The sequence below is a fragment of the Salvelinus sp. IW2-2015 genome, linkage group LG33, assembly GCF_002910315.2.
Source record: "Salvelinus sp. IW2-2015 linkage group LG33, ASM291031v2, whole genome shotgun sequence".
NCBI classification, from domain to species: Eukaryota; Metazoa; Chordata; class Actinopteri; order Salmoniformes; family Salmonidae; genus Salvelinus; species Salvelinus sp. IW2-2015.
The window spans coordinates 21,760,986-21,785,477 of NC_036872.1; the positions used below are offsets into that span (position 1 = coordinate 21,760,986).

Below are 24,492 nucleotides of genomic sequence, written 5' to 3' on the forward strand. Positions count from 1 at the left end.
CAAGTTCTTCCACACCGATCGACAAACCATTTCTGCATGGACTTCCCTTCACTGGAACTAAGGGGCTTAGCCCAAAACATGAATAACAGCCCCAGACCATTGTTCCTCATCCACCAAACTTTACAGTTGGCACTATGCATTGGGGCAGGTAGCGTTCCTGGCCAAACTCAGATTTGTCCTTCGTACTGCCAGATGGTCAAGCGTGATTCAGCACTCCAGAGAAGGCATTTCCACTGCTCCAGAGTCCAACGGCGGCAAGCTTTACAGCTGACACTTAGCATTGCACATGGTGAGCTTAGGCTTGTGTGCGGCTCCTCGGCCATGGAAACCCATTTCATGAAGCTCCCGACGAACAGTTCTTGTGCTGACGCTGCGTCCAGAGTCAGTTTGGAAATCAGTAGTGAGTGTTGCAACAGAGGACAGACAATTTATACGTGCTGCAGCACTCAGCTGTTCCATTCTGTGAGCTTGTGTGGCATACCACTTGTTGCTCCTAGACGTTGTCACTTCACAATAACAGCACTTACAGTTGACCGGGGAAGCTCTATCAGGGCAGAAATTTGACAAACTGACTTCTTGGAAAGGTGGCATCCTATGACGATGCCATGTCACTAAGATCTTCAGAAGAAGTAAGGCCATTCTAGTGCAATGTTTGTCTATGGAGATTGCATGGGTGTCTGCTCAACTTTATACACCTGTCAGCAATGGTGTGGCTGAAATAGCCGAATCCACTAATTTGAAGGGGTGTCCACAGCCCAGTGGCTAACTAGCGCCAGCCCAGTGGCTAACTAGCAAAACTAGAGCTATTATGCTAGCTATTACAATAGATGTCCAGTCAATGCGCCAACACTAGTTAGCAATGGCTCGCGAAACTACCTCCAACTTTCATACTGAATGCAGATGCATAAAAATGGTATCCACAAGTTCATCGGACTCTGAGTAAGTACATAAATGGCTTCACTAGCAAATCCCATAGTTTCCCTTTAAGTAATATTATCCTCCTACATCAACCACGGTGAGTACACCATCACACACACACGTCACCCAGCTACTGAGGATATCGGAAAGAGCCAACAGGCACAAATAACAAAAAGGTGGATTTTAGCTGCTACAGTATTCTATGGTACTGTATTGTCCCTCACTAAAAGAAGATGAATGACAATAATGAACTGTAAATCTTTGACAGCTGGTTAATTTAAGGTCATTAAAACAACTGCTGCTAAGCTGACGGGGCTTTTGCTTTCTTTCTGTTCAAAATATAGGAGAGGTGAACACAGACTTGAGTTACTAACAAACCCTTGAATTGATACAAAGATGGCACTTATTATGATCTTCAGAATAGTGAATCTGTAGTATCGGTCACCCACATCTGGGCCAGTCAGACTGCAGTCTCTCACCACCACCAGTATGTACTGCTGCCTGCACTGCTGAGCAACCCAGCTTGTCAGAATCCATCCAATCTCACACAGCAAAATATCCCCGTCTGTCCACAACCTGAAACATGTTTATGTGATGCTGCTACACAATACGCTGCTGCTTTCTCCTCATGAATGACTAAGGGAAATATGTAGGCTCTCGAACACACACAAAAATAAAAAATAAATAACTGCAGGGTTGGGATTTGTAGGTGGCCAATGTGTGATTTCCCCTGGATGTGTGTGGGTCTGAGCAGTACATTTCACTGTGTGTGACGTGCGTGGTTGTTCCCTGCAAACAGGGCGTGTTGAAACTGACTCTGGGAAGGAGGGGGGCTGGCCCAGGCCAAAGCCACGCAGACACACTCCGTCATGTCCCCAGGGGGAGGTGTGTGTCAAAGCCACAGATGTAAGGACAGGTCAAACTAGGCCAAAGCCCAAATCTGCTCAGGCAGCAATAGCACATGCCCATATTAATGTATAAACCTCTGCTTGACATAAGTTTCCTTGCGAAACCCATTGACAGATCTATGCAATGCAGTTTTTATAGTCAATAATCTGACTCACCTTGTTAAGAGGGAGGACCAGGAAGGCCCCGCCCCCGCTGGCCTCTATGATGATGGCGACAAACTTGGGGTTGACGGCGCAGAACGAGCTGTCCCATGTGACCCGTGACACTCTGATGTCATCGTAGCACTGGTCATTCTTCAACGCCTGGCCAAAGACATGACGGAATTTGCTCGCTCGCACAACTCGCCTGAACATATCTGGATAGTGGACGGGGGGGAGAAAAGTTGGGGTTTAAGTTTGGAAACTGTCACACTCACAATCAAAGGGAAAAGAAAAAACCAAGCAGTCTGGGATTTTAGGCCTATAACATCTCAAATGACAATTCTTTAAAGAAAAGGTGCTACATGGCTGAGAAGTAGAAAGGCTGCAGCTCTCACATGTATACGTGTTTACTGCTTGTGAGACATGGGTGCCTTGAACGTCCTGTCCCCTAGCTGTGACTGCTACTCTGCAAGACAGATTGATTGCATGTGTGACTGAGCCCTTTACACATTCCCCTCCCAGATGTGAGGCTCAGCCTCAGTCAGACTAAGCATGCATCCCAAATGGCACCCTATTCCCTATGGGCCCTGGTCAAAAGTAGTGCACTATATAGGGAATATGGTGCCATTTGGGACGTCACTTAAGGTAATGTTCTACAGCAGCATAGTACAGCCAGAGAGAGGAGGCATATGACAGATCAGACTAACCCTCCTTCCCCATCCCTCTGACACACAACCAGGCTGACATTCAGCATGGGTGCCAATTATCTAGAGTTGAGCAATGAGCATAGCTCTGCTGTATCATTCCTTTGTTCCACCACCAGAATTAGGCCTACACTGGCTATTGTGTACTTCCTCATACACAGGCAACGAGGAGCTAAATAATAAGAGTAGGCAGAAATTAGGCCGAGAGAGCAAGACAGAAAGAGATGATAGCAAAGCTGGGCAAGCAAAGCCTCCCTGAGTGAATTCTTGGACTGGAAAATAATGTTAGCGTAGGCTTTGCCATGAAGGTTAAAGTGTAATCACAGTCTAATAAAACCAAGAGATAAAATGCTTGGCAGGGAGAAATGGTAATCCTCAAATAACCTCAGATATCTAGGCATATACATGGATATTTCTTTAAGCCCCACCCTAGCACATGAACATGTTTGACATAAGGCTCACACCTCATCACATTTCATTTGTTTTTCTTTCATCTTGTATTATGCTAACTATCAAACTTAGAAATACAAGAACCATCTTTCATCCATTGAATAGCCCACCTACTTAAGTGCCATTTCCCAACAAAAATAAGACATTTCCAATTCAAATATAGTACAGTCAGGGACTTGGTAGGTTGTTCAGATTAAATACTCACCCAGGAATAAAATCTGAGGGCGCTTTGGAAGACATGTATTTTTAACAGCTACAAGTGAAGTCACATCTGAGAGGCCAATAAGCAGTAACCTAGTTTTCAAAGATATCCTCCTGCTAAGGGCAATTCCTTGGTAACAGAATTACACGGAGTCTCATCTCTTTGAAATGATTGTTTGGCATATATTTTAAAGTTAAAAGCCATACAACTCCTATAAATGCGTTTGCCAAATGTGGTGTAAATTCTTAAAAGTAGTCCTTCTGCATAATAGTTGTATGGTTGGTTAAACTTTGTTTTTTCAATCGTTTTTGTTTGGTATACATTTTAAAGTGAACAATCCGAGTCTCAGGTGTATTTCTGTTACCATGGAATTGTTCATAACTTAAATCACAAAACTGGGCCACTGTCTTAGTTTATTAACTAAGCCTATAGTACCTCTTACAACAGAAAAGTGAATGCTGCCATCATTATGTCATTGAATGCAAAGACAAAATAACCACATTGTGTGCAGACAGCTGTGAAATTGTCGTGTGGGCTCAAATTCATGTTTTTGCGCGATATTCCAAATGCCTGTATCGCAGAATCAAGGTTCTTATTATTTTTCTCTTTTTTTTTTTAATGAGTGTTTATGGCCGCTTGTTCTCATGTCTTTTTGGTCTGGTCTCGTTCACTCCTTCTGTGCACCTTCCCATTCACACCAGAGATCTGTATAAAATGACGATATGCTCATGTCTCCGCCCAAACAATGGGAGACGTTGTCCCAACCGCGGGAAGGCTTATGTTCAAAATAAGCAAAAAGCTCATAGAAATGCATTAAGCTTAATTTGGACAGATTTTAGCGAGAGTGAAACTTCTCTCTTCGCCTGTCACCCAAGCCCCTCCCCACAAAAAAGATGAGGGATCACGTGTTCCGCTCTGACAAACGGTTTCAACACGCTCTTTGTATTTGAGGTTTGGTTAAACAGAAATCTGTCATATGGACACAAACACATGGAGATATTATTTTACTGTAATATAGAAGTTAACATTTTGAACCATATCCTGTTTAAACTCAAATTTCGAGCAGACTAAAACGGATGTACCAATGAACATTCATTCTGGAAAATGAGATTCTCAGTCACGTGCGCATTGCGGTACCACATATCGCTAGCAGTATTTTAGTCAAATAAAGATTGTTTTACAAGCTGTTTAGTCTTATAAAATGTGCAATAAGAATAAAACAATTTCATGAACTGATTAGCAAATCGTTCTCATTCTGAGAAGGTAGGCCACTTGATTTCAACATCTGAACAAAGTGGACAGACTAGCATGCTGTTCAAACAGTTGGAGACAGAAAGAAAGTTYTGTTCATAACAATTCAACTGTTTTGCCTTGTTAGCTGAATTCAGAGCTTGTGAAATTATACCTAGATCCAAGTTGGATAAACATGAAATATAAATATTAGCTGGTTACTCACTAGCTTGTGCTTGAGAGATCGTTTATGAGACCGGTACTAATGCCTGCTACATTATTCGTGAATGTGCATTATTCATGGTTCTGTTTAAATTTGTTAGAAAAATTGCATTTTTATAGATGGATCTGAAAGCAAGATCAGTGATTAGGTACAACTATTTTGATAAAATATTAAATTAGAAGTGGGTCTTATGGTTGTGGAAGGCTTATATTCCACCAATGTATATTTACACAAGCTCTGAATTCATTAGTTTATCGCTTACCGTTTTAAATGCAGTGTATTTGACCTTTAAATTGTACAACAAAGCTTAGAGAAAACATTTATCTAGATATATTTGAGAATCACCCATAAGTTTGAAAAACATTGAGATATGAGTTTTACACCATATCACCCAGCCCTAACTCTCGGTTGACTAGATTAATACATCGTTATTCAACAACTCAAATCACCTCTCCTTTTACACCTGATTTGGCAACTAAACAGACTAACTTCAACAGATGAAATACAGTGTTGCTGAGGCAACCAGGTAAGGGAGAATTAACTAGGTCCTACATCATATAGCCACATCCCTTCTCTGGGACATAGTATGGCATCTAGCCTACAACTGTTTAGTTTAGCCTGAGAAAGAAGTCTCTCTCCTGAGATCCTCAAAAGGTTCTACAGCTGCAACATCGTGAGCATCCTGACTGGTTGCATCACTGCCTGGTATGGCAACTGCTCGGCCTCTGACCGCAAGGCACTACAGAGGGTAGTGCGTACGGCCCAGTACATCACTGGGGCTAAGCTACCTGCCATCCAGGACCTCTACACCAGGCGGTGTCAGAGGAAGGCCCTAAACATTGTCAAAGATTGCAGCCACCCTAGTCATAGACTGTTCTCTCTGCTACCGCATGGCAAGTGGTACCAGAGTGCCAAGTCTAGGACAAAAAGGCGTCTAAATAGTTTTTACCCCCAAGCCATAAGACTCCTGAACAGGTAACCAAAAGGTTACTCTGACTATTTGCATTGTTTGCCCCCCCAACCCCTCTTTTTTACGCTGCTGCTACTCTCTGTTTATCATATATGCATAGTCACTTTAACCGTATCTACATGTACACACTACCTCATTCAGCCTGACTAACCGGTGTCTGTATGTAGCCTCGCTACTTTTATAGCCTCGCTACTGTATATAGCCTGTCTTACTGTTGTTTTATTTCTTTACTTACCTATTGTTCACCTAATACCTTTTTTGCACTATTGGTTAGAGCCTGTAAGTAAGCGTTTGACTGTAAGGTCTACACCTGTTGTATTGGGCACATGTGACAAATAAACTTTGATTTGATCTGACCTTCAGATCTGTGTAGTCTAGCCATGATCCACTGATATGATGCACGACCACCTAGCAGAACAAGGCTATCTACTATTCACATCCTAATTCACTGACGAAGCAGGGCATGTGGTGGTGCCGGTGTGTCAGAGGCGAAGCGAGAGGATTTACCCAGGCCAAAATCTGTCCATGTGAGATTATCTCATTTTTGTATGGAGTTCTAAGAGTGTGTTGAATTACATGAGGCTTAGTTGATCAACTTACTGATACAAGTTGATGCATGTGGCTTTCTGGCCACTTTCAAAAAAAACTATTTAGGTGTGCCTGTTCACATGCATATCTGCCATCTCATTGGCTAGAGGGCAGATACGCATGATCTCGCATTCATTCAATCATTGAGGACATATATTTCCATTGTTAGAGCGGTCACTCTTATCTTGTCAATATAGTAGATCATCTTTGGTGTCAGTCAGGCAGGAAGTCCTTCCTGTGGAGGGGTGTGGCACTGACACAGGCAGATAATATGCAACACTACTTCCACTGATAACCCTTGTGGAATACAAGCCCAGATCCTCCCATCACCGCCCCCCCACCATGCTACAGGCAGTCGGGCACACAGCCCATGTATCCCCCCATGCTGGAGCTAAAGGAGGGAAGGACCTTGGCAGTAAAAGTTAAATGGGTAGGCTATACATTCAATGAATTGTTCTGGTATGCATTTGTCCTTATTTGTTACATCTATGTTAGCAAGGGGAATTAGCCACACTGTTGGAGCTAAAAACACAAGCATTTCGCTACACCCGCAATAACATCTGCCTAACACGTGTATGTGACAAATAAAATTTGATTTGATGCTGACCCTCACCTAACTTATGATCTTCATTCTCCAATCTGCTTGTTTCTCAAACCAACACAAACAGAAGAAAACAGGAAATTGTTCTTCCTCAGTGTGAGGGCCGTTTCGTCAAAAATACTCAACAAGGATGACTTTGTTTTAGGAAATGAAAGCCCCCAAGACCCGGTCTGCCCCCCCTCCCACTGGGGATCTACCACAGTGCTTCTCTGTAATGGCAGGCAGCTCTGTAGTCACTTAAAAATCAACCACCATTTCCTCTGGGAGGCCCAATGCCTTGTCCACTGGGTCCAAACCAACCCAAACAGACACCTTCTCCTGTTGACCTCTTCATTACCTCTGTTGTCATGCTTCAGGCTCAGCCAAGGCCACCCTACTATGGAACAGGGGGTTAACAGAAAACAAACCCCTATTAGAAAATGTGTTCTGAGAGACTGAGCTAAGACATACATGCGATAAGAAAAAAGGTTTATCCTATATGAATAACATGACTCAGATTTTTCCACACAAAGCCCTGAAAATGTATGTCATAGCAGCTGTATGGGCCAATATGGCCACCTAACAACACTTAAAGCCTCACAGGACGTCTTCCATGGTCCTCTATGGCTTTTCCGCATAATATGATTGTGTGCTGCTGGTACATAAACTGATGTAGAGGGAGAGAGAAAAACCCACGTCATTTGAACAATCTAGCGTATTGTCCTGCCAAAAGTATAAACCCACTACAGTGAGTGACACAGGACAGATTAGGCCTTCAACCAGCTGGGAGCTGTGGGGAATTGCCATGGCATTTGGACATTTGTAAATAGAAAAATTGCATAAAATGTCCTTAATCATTTGATGTTTTGGCATGTCAGCCTGTGCAGTTTGAACCCTCTTGGTCTAGATCTGTTTGTGTGGTCTGAAGGTTGGCTAATGCCAATCAGCTTTAGGGGCACAGTGGGCAGTGTTTCGCACCATCATGCCGACCTAAACCGCACTGTGCTAGCACAGTAGGCCTACCGCTCGTTTCACCTCAGCTGTGTGAAAAGGGCTAAATGTGACCCCAGTCTTGTATGTCTTCATTATGCCAAGGCTGAGGGAACATAGTGGAAACAGCTGGCTTTAGAGCAGCCCAGTACAGAACATTGCTATAACCTGTATGAGTTTCCATCAAGCTGCCTGAACCTGCATATTCCATACTGAGAACTTGTGATCCAACACAGAGAACACGTGCCAACTCCAGAAATAACTTAAAAAAGGCATGATACAGGAAGACGCCAGACATTTTAGTTCTCTATGGTGCCAAGATGTCAGTGGTAGCAAAGATGCATTAAACAGCTTAGATCAGGAACAAAATCGTGGTGCCCATGTTAAATGGGAAGGAACTGGTGTGTGTGTATTTAGACACTGGCTATCTGACAGTCCTCAAGTGGATGACAAGCTAATTGAGGACCACTCCAAATGTTCAATTAAAGCCAGTCTCTCCCTACTGGGTGTCTAATGGCACCATATGGTCTCTTGTCTGGAGGTAGCCAACTCTACAGAATGGGGGAGGCAATCATTGACTTGTGGTCTATTGTGAACAGCAGAGCTCACCAGCGTCCTAGCTCAGTCAGAACAGTGGAGCCTGATTGGTCCCCTGAGTGTGTGCAGGACCATGGCTAATTATCACAGTCAACCAATCAGTCTCATTAATGCATAGGGGGGGGGGGGGGGGGGGGTACATGTGATACCTGTTCCATGTCGGCTGATATACGGTTTAATAAATAACAAGGTCAACAGGGTTCCCCTCTGTCCGAGTGATCCATCTGCTGCAAACAGAAAACTTCCCAGGTCTACTACACATTGTACACAGATGGAGTAGAATGAAACTATGCATGGATAATGAGCCGTTTGTTCCTGTAGTGACAGGACCTTTGCCAGCAGAGCAGAGCCGCCCCAGCCAGACACTCATGGCTTGGCCTGCTCATCACAGGCCCTGCCTGTCTGTCTGTCCCACCCATTGGACACTGGGCTTCCCTCAGTCAGACAAATATCCTGCTGCTCCAGTTTGGTCACCACGCCGGTCTGCCTGACCAGAATGCATAATGAGCATTCTCCATCCCTGGCGGCGAGCAATGCATGCTGGGACATTCTGCTACGGTCCTGCATCAGGGGTCAACGCAGGGTCACGGCTGCAGATCCTGGCAAATATGCTGCGAGTTAGGTGAGGCTGGGACATCTGACAGACAGCTGGACAGAGAGATGGTGGAAAAGCTGTGTTGCCAGATGCACCAGTGGTCTGCTGTAGCCTAATCCGTCAGTCAGCCATGCCTGAAGTTGAGACTTGGTTGAGACTGGATGGCTCTGCCAAGTCGCAGTAAGGTCTCCAGGCCATGTTTGCAAACACAGACGCTGCTTAGCAACATCAGTAAAATACCAGCCATGGAATGTTTAAAAACGTCAAGCATTTATGAGAGGTGTTTGTCTATGACCACAGCACAGTTAGTTAAGCCATGTCCATGAGCAGTATTTGAAGACAAGCTGCTCTCAGATCAATTGAACCGGTAGAGTGGAATGCCCAATTTCATGCCATGAATCACACACAGATATCACATTTCTATAAACAATAAGAGGGAACATGCCAGTCTCCACACGTACAAAAAAATAAACATTGAAGGGGCTATATCAGGCTACTGCTCGAAGGACAGAGAGCAGGACTGGCAGTCCAGTAGTGTGACATAGGGTAGCAGTCACTGTACCGTAGCTCTACAATGACTAATATGAAGAGATTAGTGGTGTGAAAAATGGCTCATAATGTGTGCTAAATGTGACTGAAGAATTTGTAAGCATTACAGCATCAGAGAGGGGCCATGCAGTGTTCAGAACTAAGCCAGTCTTTTGCTGCCAATCAAGAAGCAAAGCTCTGTGAGAACAGAAAAGATGTTAGGCTAGGCCAAATTAGGATACTCCGGCAAGTGTAAGAAGATCATGCAGTTCTGCTCGCTGTATCTGGTCCATACAACTTTAAACTTTTTTAAATGTTCAGCTAGTGCATAGAAAACCCACATACGAAACATACTGTACGATTCAAAGGCAATGAATATGAAAAAGTTGACAGGAAGCCAGACAGGTGGGGTTTGACAACTTTGGTATACAACAGTGATAGCTGGGTGAGGGAGTTGTGTAACAGAGCTCGGTCAGAGAGTCTTGCATGGCGGAGCACTGTAGCCTGGCTTTCCTATCCTCTACTTAAGCAATAATACGCCATTTTAAGCGCTTGCTGGTCATTAGTTCTATTCGTATTGACTGCAATGTAAAGCAAAACCACTACCCAAGCACTGGTTGACAGTTCTAGAACAACGCAGGTTGCTATGGCAAAGCATGAGACCTACTAAAAAAATGTAAACATCAAAACATGTTGTAACTCGTGACATACTTCCACCTGATATGCCTACTTTGCAGTTAACATTTGAGAAAGTTTTGGGTAGCGTATTTCTGTCAACCCACAAGTTGATCACATCAACTGGCTAGACACGGAGTGATAGACAAACACGTGCACCACACAGACACAGGGCCAAATTGTGGGAGCTTACTTGCGAGATGTGTATGACAATTTGCAATGGAACACGTGGAAATTGCATGTACTTTCAGAATTGTTTGGCAAGCGACTCGCGACCGATCTCCTATTGAGGCTCTTCCCACCTTGCTAACTAGCCAACTACACAGCTAGCTCAATCACTTCAGACTGAAGTTGGAAAGACCACAAACTAGCTGTATTTCGTTTCACATGTTTTCTATTGATATTTCTTTGTGTGTGTATCCATAAAAATGATGCCCCCTTCTGTATTTATTATGGAGCAACTCTTACTGTGGTCCAGCAAAATTAAGGCAGTTATACAAAAAAACATTTTTTTATACATTCAGATTTCACAACACATTATGACCAAGCCCCTACTCCACCACATAGCTACAATACAAAATCCCTGTGTAAGTGTGACCTCAGAGCATGTGCAGACCAGCCGGCTGGAGTGTTTACGGACATATTTAATCTCTCCCTAACCCAATCTACTGTCACCACATGCTTCAAGATGTAAGAATGCTGTTCATTGACTATAGCTCAGCATTCAAAACCATAGAACCCTCCAAACTCATCCTTAAGCTTGAGAACCTGGGTCTTAACACCGTCCTGTGCAACACCGTCCTGTGCAACTGGGTCCTGGACTTCCTGACGGGCCGCCCCAAGGCGGTGAAGGTAGGAAACACCACTTCGCTGATCCTCAACTGGGGCCCCACAAGGATGCGTGCTCAGCCCCCTCCTGTACTCCCTGTTGACCCATGACTGCGTGGCCACGCACGCCACCAACTCAATCACCAAGTTTGCAGAAGACACAACAGTAGTAGGCTTGATTACCAACAATGACAAAACAGCCTACAGGGAGGAGGTGAGGGCTATGGGAGTATGGTGCCAGGAAAATAACCTCTCATCCAACGTCAAGAAAACACAGTGGACTTAAGGAAACGGCAGAGGGAGCATCCCCCTATCTACGGGACCGTATTGGAGAAGGTGTAAAGCTTCAAGTTCCTCAATGTACACATCAATGACAAACTGAAATGGTCCACCCACACAGTGTGGTGAAGGCGCAACAGCACCTCTTCAACCTCAAGAGGCTGAAGAAATTTGGCTTGTAACCCAAAACTTTTACAGATGCACAATTGAGAGCATCCTGTCGGTCTGCATCACCGCCTGGTACGGCAACTGCACACAATCGCAGGGCTCTGCAGAGGGTGGTGCTGTCTGCACAACACATCACCGGGGGCAAACTACCTGCCCTCTAGGAGACCTACACCACCCGATGTCACAGGAAGACCAAAAAGATCATGAAGGACAACAACCACCAGAGCCACTGCCTGTTCACCCCACTTTCATCCAGAAGGCGAGGTCAGTAAATGTGCATCAAAGCTGGGACAGAGACTGAAAAACAACTTCTCTCTCAAGGCCATCAGACTATTAAATAGCTATCACTAGCACACTAGAGCCTGCTGCCCTATATACATAGACTTGGAATCACTGGCCACTTTAATAAAATGGAACAGTAGTCACTAATGTTTAAATATTTTGCATTACTCATTTCATATGTATATACCGTGTTCTATTCTACTATAATATACATTAGTCTATGCCTGACACTGCTCGTCCAAATATTTAGATATTCTTGATTCCATTCCTTTAGGTGTGTATTGTTGTAAAATTGTTAGATATTACTGTTAGAGCTAGAAACACTAGCATTTCGCGACACCCACAATAACACGTGTATGTGACAAAAACAATTTTATTTGTATAGTGCATATGTTAACATGTGTGTATGCATGTGTCTGTGCGCTGCTTCACAGTCCTTGCTGTTCCATAAAGTGTAGTTACAGTTGAAGTCGGAAGTTCACATACGAGTTTTAATGACTCCAACCTAAGTGTTTCTCAACCACTCCACAAATGTCTTGTTAACAAACTATAGTTTTGGCAAGTCGGTTAGGACATGTACTTTGTGCATGACAAGTAATTTTTCCAACAATTGTTTACAGACAGATTATTTCACTGTATCACAATTCCAGTGGATCAGAAGTTTACATACACTAAGTTCACTGTGCCTTTAAACAGCTTGGAAAATTCCAGAAAATGGCCTTAGAAGCTTCTGATGAATGATGTCAATTAGCCTGAGTCAATTGGAGGTCTACCTGTGGATGTATTTCATAGCCTACCTTCAAACTCAGTGCCTTTTTGCTTGACATCATGGGAAAAAGAGTTCAGAAAAAAATTGTTGACCTCCACAAGTCTGATTCATCTATGGGAGCCATTTCCAAATGCCCGAAGGTACCACGTTCATCTGTACAAACAATAGTACGCAAGTATAAACACCATGGGACCACGCAGCCGTCATACCGCTCAGGAAGGAGACGCGTTCTGTCTCCTAGAGATGAACGTACATTGCTGCAAAAAGTGCAAATCAATCCCAGAACAACAGCAAAGGACCTTGTGAAGATGCTGGAGGAAACAGGTACAAAAGTATCTATATCCACAGTAAAACAAGTCCTATATCGACAACCTGAAAGGCCGCTCAGCAAGGAAGAAGCCACTGCTCTAAAACCGCCATAAAAAAGCCAGACTACGGTTTGCAACTGCACATGGGGACAAAGATCGTACTTTTTTGAGAAATGTTCTCTGGTCTGATGAAACAAAAAAATATAACTGTTTTGCCATAATGAGGAAAAAGGGGGAGGCTTACAAGCCTAAGAACGCCATCCCAACCGTGAAGCACGGGGGTGGCAGCATCATGTTGTGGGGTTGCCCTGCTGCAGGAGGGACTGGTGCACTTCACAAAATAGATGGCATCAGGAGGTAGGAAAATTGTGGCTATATTGAAGCAACATCTCAAGACATCAGTCAGGAAGTTAAAGCTTGGTCGCAAATGGGTCTTCCAAATGGACAATGACCCCAAACATACTTCCAAAGTTGTGGCAAAATGGCTTAAGGGCAACAAAGTCAAGGAATTGGAGTGGCCATCACGAAGCCCTGACCTCAATTCTATAGAAAATTTGTGGGCAGAACTGAAAAAGCATTTGCGAGCCAGGAGGCCTACAAACCTGACTCAGTTACACCAGCTTTGTCAAGAGGAATAGGCGAAAATTCACCCAACTTATTGTGGGAAGCTTGTGGAAGGCTACCTGAAACATTTGACCCAAGTTAAACAATTTAAAGGCAAAGCTACCAAATACTACTTGAGTGCATGTAAACTTCTGACTGACTGGGAATGTAATGAAAGAAATAAAAGCTGAAATAAATCATTCTCTCTACTATTATTCTGACATTTCACATTCTTAAAATAAAGTGGTGATCCCAACTGACCTAAGACAGGGAATTTTTACTAGGATTAAATGTCAGGAATTGTGAAAAACTGAGTTTAAACGTATATGTTAACTTCCGACTTACACTGTATCTTTAAAAAAAAAACTAAATTTGAACTGCTTGCATCAGTTACTTGATGAGGAATAGAGTTCCATGAGATCATGGCTCTACGTAGTACTGTGCACCTCCCAGTCTGGACTTGGACTGTGAAGAGACCACAATGGCATGTCTTGTGGCGTATGCATGGGTGTCCAACCTGTGCGCCAGTAGTTCAAACAGATAGCTTGTGCATTCAATATGTCAATACCTCCCATAAATACAAGTAGTGATTTAGTAAATCTCTCCTCCACTTTGAGTCAGGAGAGATTGACATGGGGTCCTAAGCGAGATTTGGTTGGTGGCCCCCCCACCTTGTGGGCTAAACTTTTACATTTCCTACAATGACACATTTTGCCAGGGGAGAGAAAATGCTGCAGTTTTAAATTTCATGCAATTCTACAAATTTTGCCATTGAGCAGAGTTAAGAAAATTGCAGATTTAAAACAATTTCCAGCATTTCTACCCATTTTGCTATGGGGTGGAGAGTAATCTTTTCAGTTTTAAGGAAATTTCCTGCCATTCTACACATTTAGCCATGACCTACGTCATGTTAATGTCTCTCGTTTCAGGAAACTACGCATCTGTCACACGTCCCTACTTGACAAGAGGCATTTAAAACATAAATGTTGGCCAAAAACGCCTTTTGGAACATGTGAACTTACATGTGCCTTAATAACAAACTAGTTAGCCATCTGTAAATACAAATAATTAAAACAGAGCTTAGTTGGTTTAGACACTGAAAAAGACAAGAACCTCACCGCTAGCCATGATTAGCTGAGATAATGGATGGGCTGGACATGCCGAGAGGAGTTTGAATTGGTCTGCCATGTAGCATGCTTCTGTCTAACACACGCTGCAAGATATCTTAAAGAACTGCAAAAGTGTTGCTACTGCTCTTCACTTTATGGAGGACGATCGTGCCATGCTACCTCTCTCAGACTCTGAAAATTAATCAGATGAGGAAATCCCTGATTTAGGTAAAATCACTTTCATTGAACAAGACATTGTAAAGTCTTCTGATGACAGTGGTGTGGAAGAAACGGCGATCAGTGTTGTTGTCAAGGAAGAAGTAGGCCAAGTTTTTAAAATCAGTGGAATGCCCGGTGGAAGCAGAGTATGATAGCTAAGGAGACTGAGAAAATTCTGGCGTTTGTTTGCAAACATGCGGAGGGAGTTGAAGAGAACACAGAAGGCTGTTGTATAAAACACCTGTCTCCAGATTACATCTTCAAATTAAGGGCAACCATGACATCTGTGACAGAGGGAGAAGCGTTCATCCATGTATATGGGTAAGAGTCTAGCTTGCTACATTTTCAATGTTAAGTTTCAAAATTTTTCAGAAAGTCTTTCATTGCAGGTTAAAGCACAGTTAGCTAGCTAACGTTAGTTGGCTGATCTGTTTAGTAACAGTTTGTGCCTAAGAAAGCCATTTGCATTGCTAGTTATAGCCTAATGTTAGCTAGCTAGCTAATATTGAACCTAGTTGTTTAGCTTTAGCTAACTGCAGATTTATGCATGGTGGCTAGCTATGAAAATCTGTTTGAATTGCTAGTCGTATGGGTTGGGATTTTTGCCGCGCTCAAAACTGGGAAATATCGGACATCAGTACTTTCAAGACAACTGGGAACTCATTAAAAAAAAGGACTAGCTCTGACTGGGGGGAAAAAATCATTTGAACTATCATCCAAATCGGACTTTCAAATCGGAAGCTCAGGCCTCTTTCTAGAGCAGGCCTGGGCAACTCCAGTTCTCGGGGGCCTGATTGGTGTCACACTTTTGCCCCAGCCAACACACCTGACTCCAATAATCAACTAATGATGAGCTTCAGTTAAAATTTCAAATAGTTTACATTAGGGATGGGGTTAAAGTGAGACACCAATCAGGCCCGAGGACTGGAATTGTCCAGGCCTGTTCTAGAGCCTCGACTTTCTGACCTGAAGAACACTGACATGTTTTGACCTCGCATTTTTCCAAGTTCCCATTAGGTTCATTGTTTAGCTAGCTACAAGTCTAAACAAAAACACTCCACTTCGCCAGATGATTGCACGACCCATCAAGTTATCCAGGTGTGTCTGGGGGTGACTACGATCATCTATTATATTTCATGAACATGTGTACATGTCTAGACAATAGTGACACATCCACTTAGCAAGATGTTGCTGTGGCGTGTTTATAGCATTTCACATGACACAATTTAGACAAGCGTGCCTGGGTAAGAATCATCTCATTCTAAAATATGTATGCAATTTTTATCTGAACACTTTCTATTTTTGAAATAGCTACTATGAAAATACGCAGGTAACCATTTCACTGTACCTTTTACACCTTCTGTATCCTGTCCGTGTGACAAATAAAACTTAGATTTTATTATTTGATAGTGTGTGTTTAACAAGACGGTAATGTGAAGAACATGACCTGCACCAAAGTCAGATTAGAATATAGGTTTACTAGACTATTTTTCCTCCTACTTTCAGCACTTTTAGTCTAGAAATCGTTGGTTGTTTACTATGCTACCTTACTCTGTTTATCACATGGCCTCACATGTAAATCCTATTTGTAAATATAATAATTAATAAATAAAAAATAATTCATGTAAATCTTAGTTAGGTTGTGTTTCGGAGGATGCACGGCTCTCAACCCTCGCCTCTCCAGAGTTCGTACGGAAGTTGTAGCAGTGAGACAAGACTAACCACCAATTGGATACCACGAAATTGTGGAGAAAAATATGTTTGATTAATTGCAAGAGTATTTTACTAACATCCGTGAATGAATATTGAATATTCTAATAACCGTGTATATCCCTAACTGTAAAGAGCTTAACACTTATCTATAAGCTGGCCCTGCAGGCCTCCTGTCCTGTGTCCGTGACGCACAAAGTGCATTATAGCACAACCAGTGAAGAGAATGACGAGACAGAAAGAGAGCGCCAGACTGAGCACAGCATGTGAAGTAATCAGTGATAACAGAAGAATTCAGTCCATTCCCACTTTCCTTGAGAGCACAGAAGGTTAGAGGTCTCCTCTCCACCAAACAGTCAAAGCGGAGTGCTGGGGAGTAGGGACTGCTGCCTTTTCTTAAACCAAGGCACATTGTTATGCTCTGACATAAGGCTGGGAAGCAGTTAGTGAAAAGAGAGGGAAAGAGTGGAAAAAAAATAGTAATGCCTTCTTTTATTTCCCTTTCAGCTGAAAACAATCTAACACTATACATGGTTATGTTCATGCATCACAATTACCGGTAGGCCTACTACAGCATGGCCATCCCATTCTGTCTACAACTATCAGTGCCAAAACTGGTTTGTCAATGAGAAGGCTGCCACACTATAATACTGCCCCGCCCTGACAATGCACCACAAGGATCACTGCAAAACAATACACACAAGGAAATAGACAGTGTCATTCAGGGGGAAAGGTTAGTTCACTGATCAATCTGAAATCATCCTGAGTAAAAGGGAAATTGTACACAGACAGAGCCAGGAAAATGATGAGGAAGGGCTGTATCCTGTCTGATACCATTCCCCCCACCCACCGACAGATCAGCATCTCCTCTGCTTTAAAGCACCATCGTGTATCTCCCTCCCCTGTCCCTGTGAAAGCCACTAATAATTTTTTAAAGGATGGAGGGGCTAATCCTTGTAGATGAAGAATGGGCAGGTGGTCAACCAAAGCAAAGAATAACAATGTCAATCCAAATTGAATTGACTTCTTTTTTAACCATCCGCTCACTACAGAGTGGTTACTAGGGAACCAGACAGATGCTGATGTTATCAAGCACTGAAATTCATAGCTCACTGCAGGGAGCTCAATGACCAGGAAATCCCCAAAACACACGGTTTCCACTAGTTACCACAGCCACAAAGTCAAAATTGGCTATATTTGAACAATTCCTGAAAACAAATTAGCTTTTTGGTTTTAGGATTAGACATAATATTAGTAGTGTGGTTAAGGTTAGTTTTAAAAACTGATTTTAAGATAAAATGTAGAAATAAGCAGGGTTTATGACTTTGTGGCTGCGGTAACAACCAACACACTATGTGGAGAAGGGGAGGGGTAAAGTCAGCCAAGTAAAGAGAATTAGGAAATCTACTAAACTATATGGAATTGTTTTAAGAAAAAGTAATACCAAGGATTATTTACCTATTGGATTTTTAATATCCCTTGACGTTATTTTTTTATTTTTAAGAATATGCTATTAGCCCATACAAACACATTGAATAACAGATTCCCTGCATGGAACAGATAGTCCCCCCCCCCGAAAAAAAGACATAAAATAAGTTCTCTGAAGTGTCTGTACTATATCTGAGAAATACTATACAAGATAGGAAAACATGTAATTCTTATAGTTTCATTTTTTCACATGCATTTAAAACCTTATTTTTGGCAATAAACAGTATAAGCCAGGGGGTTCTTCTAAGCTATATGTAATTGTTTAAAGAAGGTCATAACAACGATCATTTAACTATCTGATTTAATTTTAAGAAACCTTAATTAAGGTTTTTAAAAAGTATGATAGAATAACAGATTCCCTACATGGAACAACAGTCCCCAAAAAATATCAAAAAGGAAGTTTGTTCTGAAGTGTCTGTTCTATATCGGAGAGATAAAAGATCAGGAACCCTTTTTTTTTTTTTACATTTCATTATCCGCCTTAGTTTAGGCACTAAACTATCTCCATATATACACTTCCATAATTCTTTAAAACCAGTACCATGGACCTTCAGACAAGTCTTGAGGCTTGTGGGCGTCCTAGAGCATGGTTTCCCAAACCCCCCCTGGAGCCCCCCCTGGGTATACGTTTTGGTTTTTGTCCTAGCACTACACAGCTGATTCAAATAACCAACTCATCATCAAGCTTTTATTATTTTAAATCAGCCGTGTAGTGATAGGGCAAAAAACAAAACGTGCACCCAGGGGGGGGGGGGCAGGACAGAGTTTGAGGTGCTCTGCCACCACGTAGAATACCATCGTGTTCATGAGAGTCTCAGCTTTCCACAGATATTAGTGTGTAGCCCCAACCGTGCGGACACTACAGACAGAAGAGGCTGTACCAACTTCAGACGAGTCTTGTGAGCATCCTAGATCCAAAACAGAACACCATCGTGTTCGTGAGTCATTTCATTGCAGTGGTCATACTATTTTTAATAGGCCAAACTGTTCGGTCGCTACACAATTGTTTTTGTGAGAAGACCGATTTTCAGGATGTGTCATGGTCTGACATACACCGTTCTAGCTCTGCCACCTTCCATCGCAGATGCAGAAGGGCGATATTGGCTATTGAGACGCAGCTCATGCAAAAAAKCAGATCTCTAGTTTAGTGAATGTCATCAGGCTCAGGTAGCATCAGCTTGAATTTCCATGCTGATCAAAGCGAGACATTTATATGCTTTATAAATGACACTTGTTTTGGGAGGGAAATACCAGGTTGCCTAGGAGAAAAGTGATTTATTCTCAGGATGGACATTTGTAAAATATTCAACCCTAGTCGGTGTGTGCACATGAAGTAGCCCTACATAACATAGCCCATCAACACAAATGACCACTCTGGAGTGGAGCCCCCCCCACCCCCACAGTGTCTGACATTATGTTGTCCCAAGGCTTTTCTTTCTGTACTGTCGCCTCAATGCTCTGGCAGACTTTGCCTTTTGTCACTCAGAACGCATAGAGACGCCACCTAAATCCTCTTCCCGTAACCAAATCCACAGTGTACCATTGTAATCAAATTCCAGCTACATTCCAGGTGCTGTTTTTTCACCATTCTCCGTTCCTGGGTGACCATGTGGTCTGTGCTCTGCTCTTTGTAAAATACCACGAGGGCACAATGTCAGCAGCACAGTTCAATGGAATGTTGTATTGTTTTACAAACTTGGGACTATGCGCTCAAGGGCCAAAAAGACTGTATCCTGCAAAATACAGACAGAGCCAGTGCAACAAGACAATCCACTGGAACTGATCCACGTATTTCCCCATCTATAGAGCATTCGGAAAGTATTCAGACACCTCAACTTTTTCCACATTTTGTTATGTTACAGCCTTATTCTAAAATGGATTAAGTTGTTTTCTCCCCTCGTCAATCTACACACAATACCCCATAATGACAAAGCAAAAACGTTTTTTTTTTGCACATTTCTTAGAAACACTGAAATATCACATTTACCTAAGTATTCAGACCCTTTACTCAGTACTTTGAAGCACCTTTGGCAGCGATTACAGCATCGAGTCTTCTTGGGTATGACGCTACAAGCTTGGCACACCTGTATTTGGGGAGTTTCTCCCATTCAACCTGTTTTCTCTGTCATTATTTGGGGATTGTGTGTAGATCGCTGAGGATTTTTTGTTATTTGATCAATTTTAGAATAAGGCTGTAACGTAACCTAAATGAGGAAAAAGTCAAGTAGTCTGAAAACTCTCCTAAGGCACCGTATCCATCTATGCTCGGACGAACGAGACCAGACATTTGAACTACGTTCAAACGGCATATTAAATGTCAAATGAGGATGAGGTACAGCAGCATTCACTATTTCACCTTGTTCTGGAAGGTCAGGATCTGGTACAGAACCTTACCAGGGACTAGCCTAAACTAGAAGAATAAAATGTCAACTGTTTCAAAGGAGGACAAAGGAAGACAGGCTTTAGGCAGACAACCTAGGCCACACAGCYCAGGAGTTTAAGGTGAGATGTTCTGTTGTTTTACATCCACCAAGACAATAAAATCCACTAAATGAGAAAGTCAAAACAAAAAGTGTGGGCAATAGTTGTGATGAAACAACCAGTTGACCAGATGGATCCACTGCCACATAAATCATGCTGAATGGTGTGCTCATCAGATCAGTGCATGCTCCTGGCCATTTCCCAAATGAGTCACATCTACAGACAGACAAACACACATCACATGACATCTTGGTCTCAAACCTCAACTAGGCCTGTGCAGTCCTGTCTGTCACAAACAATCTCACCCTGGTTCTGACATGGTCAGTCAAGTCCTCCTCTCAAGCTGAGCCGTCATCCAGACAGCCATGGCCCATTTCACCAGATGAGCCATGGGAGGGGAAAAATGACAGGAAGAAATCACGATGTTTGTAACTGCTGGAACTTCGGAGCAGGTTTGGGAGCACACACACACAGAACTGGGCAAAGGAAATGCGGCTGGCCAAAATACCATTACACTTGGCTTCCCAAAAATGAGGAGAGGTGGATACTGTTGGCAAGACATGAACACCTTTCCATGATGGGTCATGTTTACAGCACCAAAGGTACTTGTGCCTACTAACCCTAATCAAACAGAGACTYATGGTGTTGGGTGTAATAATACCAGCAAGAACTGGGTGTGATGCAAGAACTCAGAGCACATGTGCAGCTTTGTGTGATGGTTTCTTGATACCTCCACAGGGCAGAAAATAATTGGTTGAATAAACATTGCTTGTGTAGGCCTACTCCAAATCGTTATGAAAATCCTATTTAAAGTTGCAGAATTTTATTTCCCTGTAGAGGAGGAGTCTCAGAAGACGTAAACCCTTCACCTTGGTGATGTGGCCTCGGATAGCACCACCTTGCACAGACAGGACCTGACACAAACTCAAGAATGTGAACCGAGGTATGCAATCAGAGTTACCATCAGGCAGAAATGCTACCTGAAAATGTGCATGTTCTTGTTGTGTTCTCCCAAATTTCTTATGGACCTTCATCTTGGAATTAATTTATACAAACGTGGCTGGAGGGGGGGGGGGGGTTCGAGGACTTATTCGCCAACCCCCACTCCCTGTATCCTCTGTAGCCTAACACTTCGGTGCATCTCACGCTTAATTTCCCTCTGTATTCTGACCCACTTCCTCTCCCAGCCAAGCCATGGGAGGTGAGGGGTAACTTCAGAGTTAACAGTGGTCTGAGTGGCCAGCCAACCTGCCAGCCAGAGGTTGATGTGACCTGACATCCAGACCAAACATGACCATGGTGTTAACATGTGCCCCTCAGGTCAGACTGACAGCTAGCTATGGCCAGTCCTGCACCCACAATGACTCACTCATTCTCCAATGGAAGGGAACTCCCAAGCTGCTTACGCAAACACACTTCTTTGCAAATAGTTCTGAGGGGGGAATCGAGGCTAATAATAGGCAAATCCTTCTGGTCTGAAAACCAAAATCCCTCAAGTAAAATCAATGTCATAGATCAAAATGCTATTTTTTTTACAGCCTGAAAAGTCAAAGGCTGATCAAAGCTATGGCTGTTCAATCACAGTAACAGATATAAGTAGGTTGGCATTATGCAGGGCCATTCACGGTGACCCATCACCTCGGTTAGAGCAAAGCCATTGCTTAATGTTTATGGGCGATGTCAGATACAAAGAGGGACGCATAACGTCTTTATGGTCAGACTAAAATGTTTGTATACAATTAATTTTATCCAATCCATCCTCGAAACATACCTGTGCCAGTAGGAGCGCCGCTGTGCTGTGGTGACAATGTGCTTTTGTCTGGGAATTGAGTCATTCCTACATTAATTATAAATTCCTTTTTGCAAATGAGGTTATATCTGTGGACACAACTAATTTGATTGTGCTAAAAATTGTTGCAAACCTGCACTCATCAGCAACACCCAGCTACCATTCTAAAGCTGAATGAAGCTCAGCTGTCTGAATCAATACTTTCCAGTTAACGTTACTTCCTTAATATTATATAGTTTTGTTCAGTCTGAGGCTAAATTACATCACCCCATCCTCGTTTTAACTGGAACCACAAGTTAGTTCGGTTCATCAGAAACGATTACATTGTCGTGGAATAATACCCTGCCACAACTGGCTGCAAGACTGGTCATTCATTCCACATGGTGGATAGCTAAGTTAGTCAGTTAATGTCTATCATAAGTACTAAAAGCAAAACAATGTAGCTAGTTAGCTACCTAATTTAGCTAGGTAACTAACTCATTGGCGTTGAAAATGTGTCAATCCCAATTAGCTGTAGCTTTCCTCACTGAATTCAATTAAGTGGTGCCTCGCTAACTAAAGCACAGACCGCACAGATTAATACAATAACCAAGTTGGAACTGTGTGTACAACATTATTAAAGATAAAGCAAAAAGACTTACCTTCCAGATCAAAGTACAAATATCCCTGACTGCTGAATTATCTAAAATAGGACTGTCGACGTCTACCCAATTGAATCCACCGCTAATGCCGCTGACAACTCGCTTGTGCTCTCTTTCTCTCTGTCACTGCTGCACCGGACGCAACGCCCTCTCCTATCTCCATTCCCCGCCTCAGTTATGGCTTGGCCAGGCATGTTTGGAAAAGATGAGCAGCAGCCAAGGCCACCAATCACAATCCCCGTTAGAGCTGTGTCAGGGAGCAAGACACATGCCTCCAATATGTAATTGTTAATGTGATAAAGAGTGTGTTATAATTGAATAACATAAAAAGGAAACCCAATAGTTTTTTTCTACATAATAACACATCTACTGTATATTGTTACAATGTGATAAATATGAACGCCTTGAAAATCTGACACTTGAGCAATAAGCATTGACATCATCCCCCTCTCTTTCTTTTAATGACAGATGTGTACAACTTGAAGGCATGGGAGTGGTTGGTGCACTGTCCCTTATAAAAAGTAATGTCCCAGGGCCAGTAGAAGTAGGCTGAAAATCTATTCTGACTGTACCTATGCAAATGTCACCCAGACTCAGTAAAAGGGCAAGAGGGCAGTGTACTGTAGTGTGTTGCTTTAACAGGCTCCTCTAAAGCTGATGACAAATGTTGTTTAGAGGTATTTTAGCTCATAGATTAAATAGAACATGAATTGAGAACAAAATCTACCTCAGGAATTTGTTTATTCTGCTTGCCACAAGATGGCATCATTTTACAAATCCACATAAATAGCGGCTGTATCCGTCCTATCAGCCACCAAATGTTTCACTGGGCCTTGTTGCGTAGGCCCACGWGAAGGTAGATTTGGAGGGGATTGGGATAAATCATATAACTAAATGAAAAACAATGTTTTGGACCTATGGATCAGAAAAGCCTGTGATTACCAAATACTTTCAGCATACAAATTATTCAAATATACAAGTTTCTGATTCATGCACATGCTGCCCTGTATTCTTTCATTCATCCCCACTTACAGTAGGCTATGTCACATAATGCACAATTCAGATGAAAACTTGTAAAGKTCCTACCTTTTCTCACAGATGGTTTCCTCTCCAGTGTCTTCTCTGGGGATTTCTTGCGGGTGTCAAAAGCCGCCAACATTTGAGCCACATTCACAGACTGGGGTTGCTCTGAAACTCCATCAGGTTTTGCTTCCAATGGCTTTGTCATATCCGGATGCTTCAGCTTTTCTTGTAGTAGAATGTTCTCCTTTAAGAGTTCAGAGACAGGCCTTGATTTAGGAGTATCCTGGTGTTTGCCACTCTCTGAGACAGTGTGGTCCTTGTCCTGGGTAGACTTTTCATCAGAGTGGACTGCAGTGGTGCTCTCTGTGACTTGCTCTGACACAAGCTCTGTTTTTAAAGTCACATCTTGAGACTGAAGCTTCTCATCTTTGTTCTGATTATCCATACTCTCTATCATTACAACTGGGATGTGTGTTATTTGAGGAGGGTCCTTCAT

General features: G+C 42.8%; 1 protein-coding gene across 2 annotated transcripts in view; it reads right to left on the reverse strand.

Moving 5' to 3' along the window:
- The window catches only part of LOC111957545 (coronin-1C-A), a 53,506-nt gene extending 30,374 nt beyond the window's left edge, over positions 1-23,132 (reverse strand). Inside the window, exons 1-3 of one of the 2 annotated variants that reach the window (XM_023978407.2) lie at positions 22,974-23,132; positions 2,363-2,433; positions 1,983-2,182 (exon numbers count right to left, since the gene is read on the reverse strand). In XM_023978407.2, the coding sequence (XP_023834175.1) occupies positions 1,983-2,180 (198 nt within the window). In that variant the 5' untranslated portion in view covers positions 2,181-2,182; positions 2,363-2,433; positions 22,974-23,132. The remainder of the gene's footprint in view (positions 1-1,982; positions 2,183-2,362; positions 2,434-22,973) is intronic. The other variant, XM_023978406.2, reaches the window with a different exon arrangement.
- Between the last annotated feature and the right edge of the window lie 1,360 nt (positions 23,133-24,492).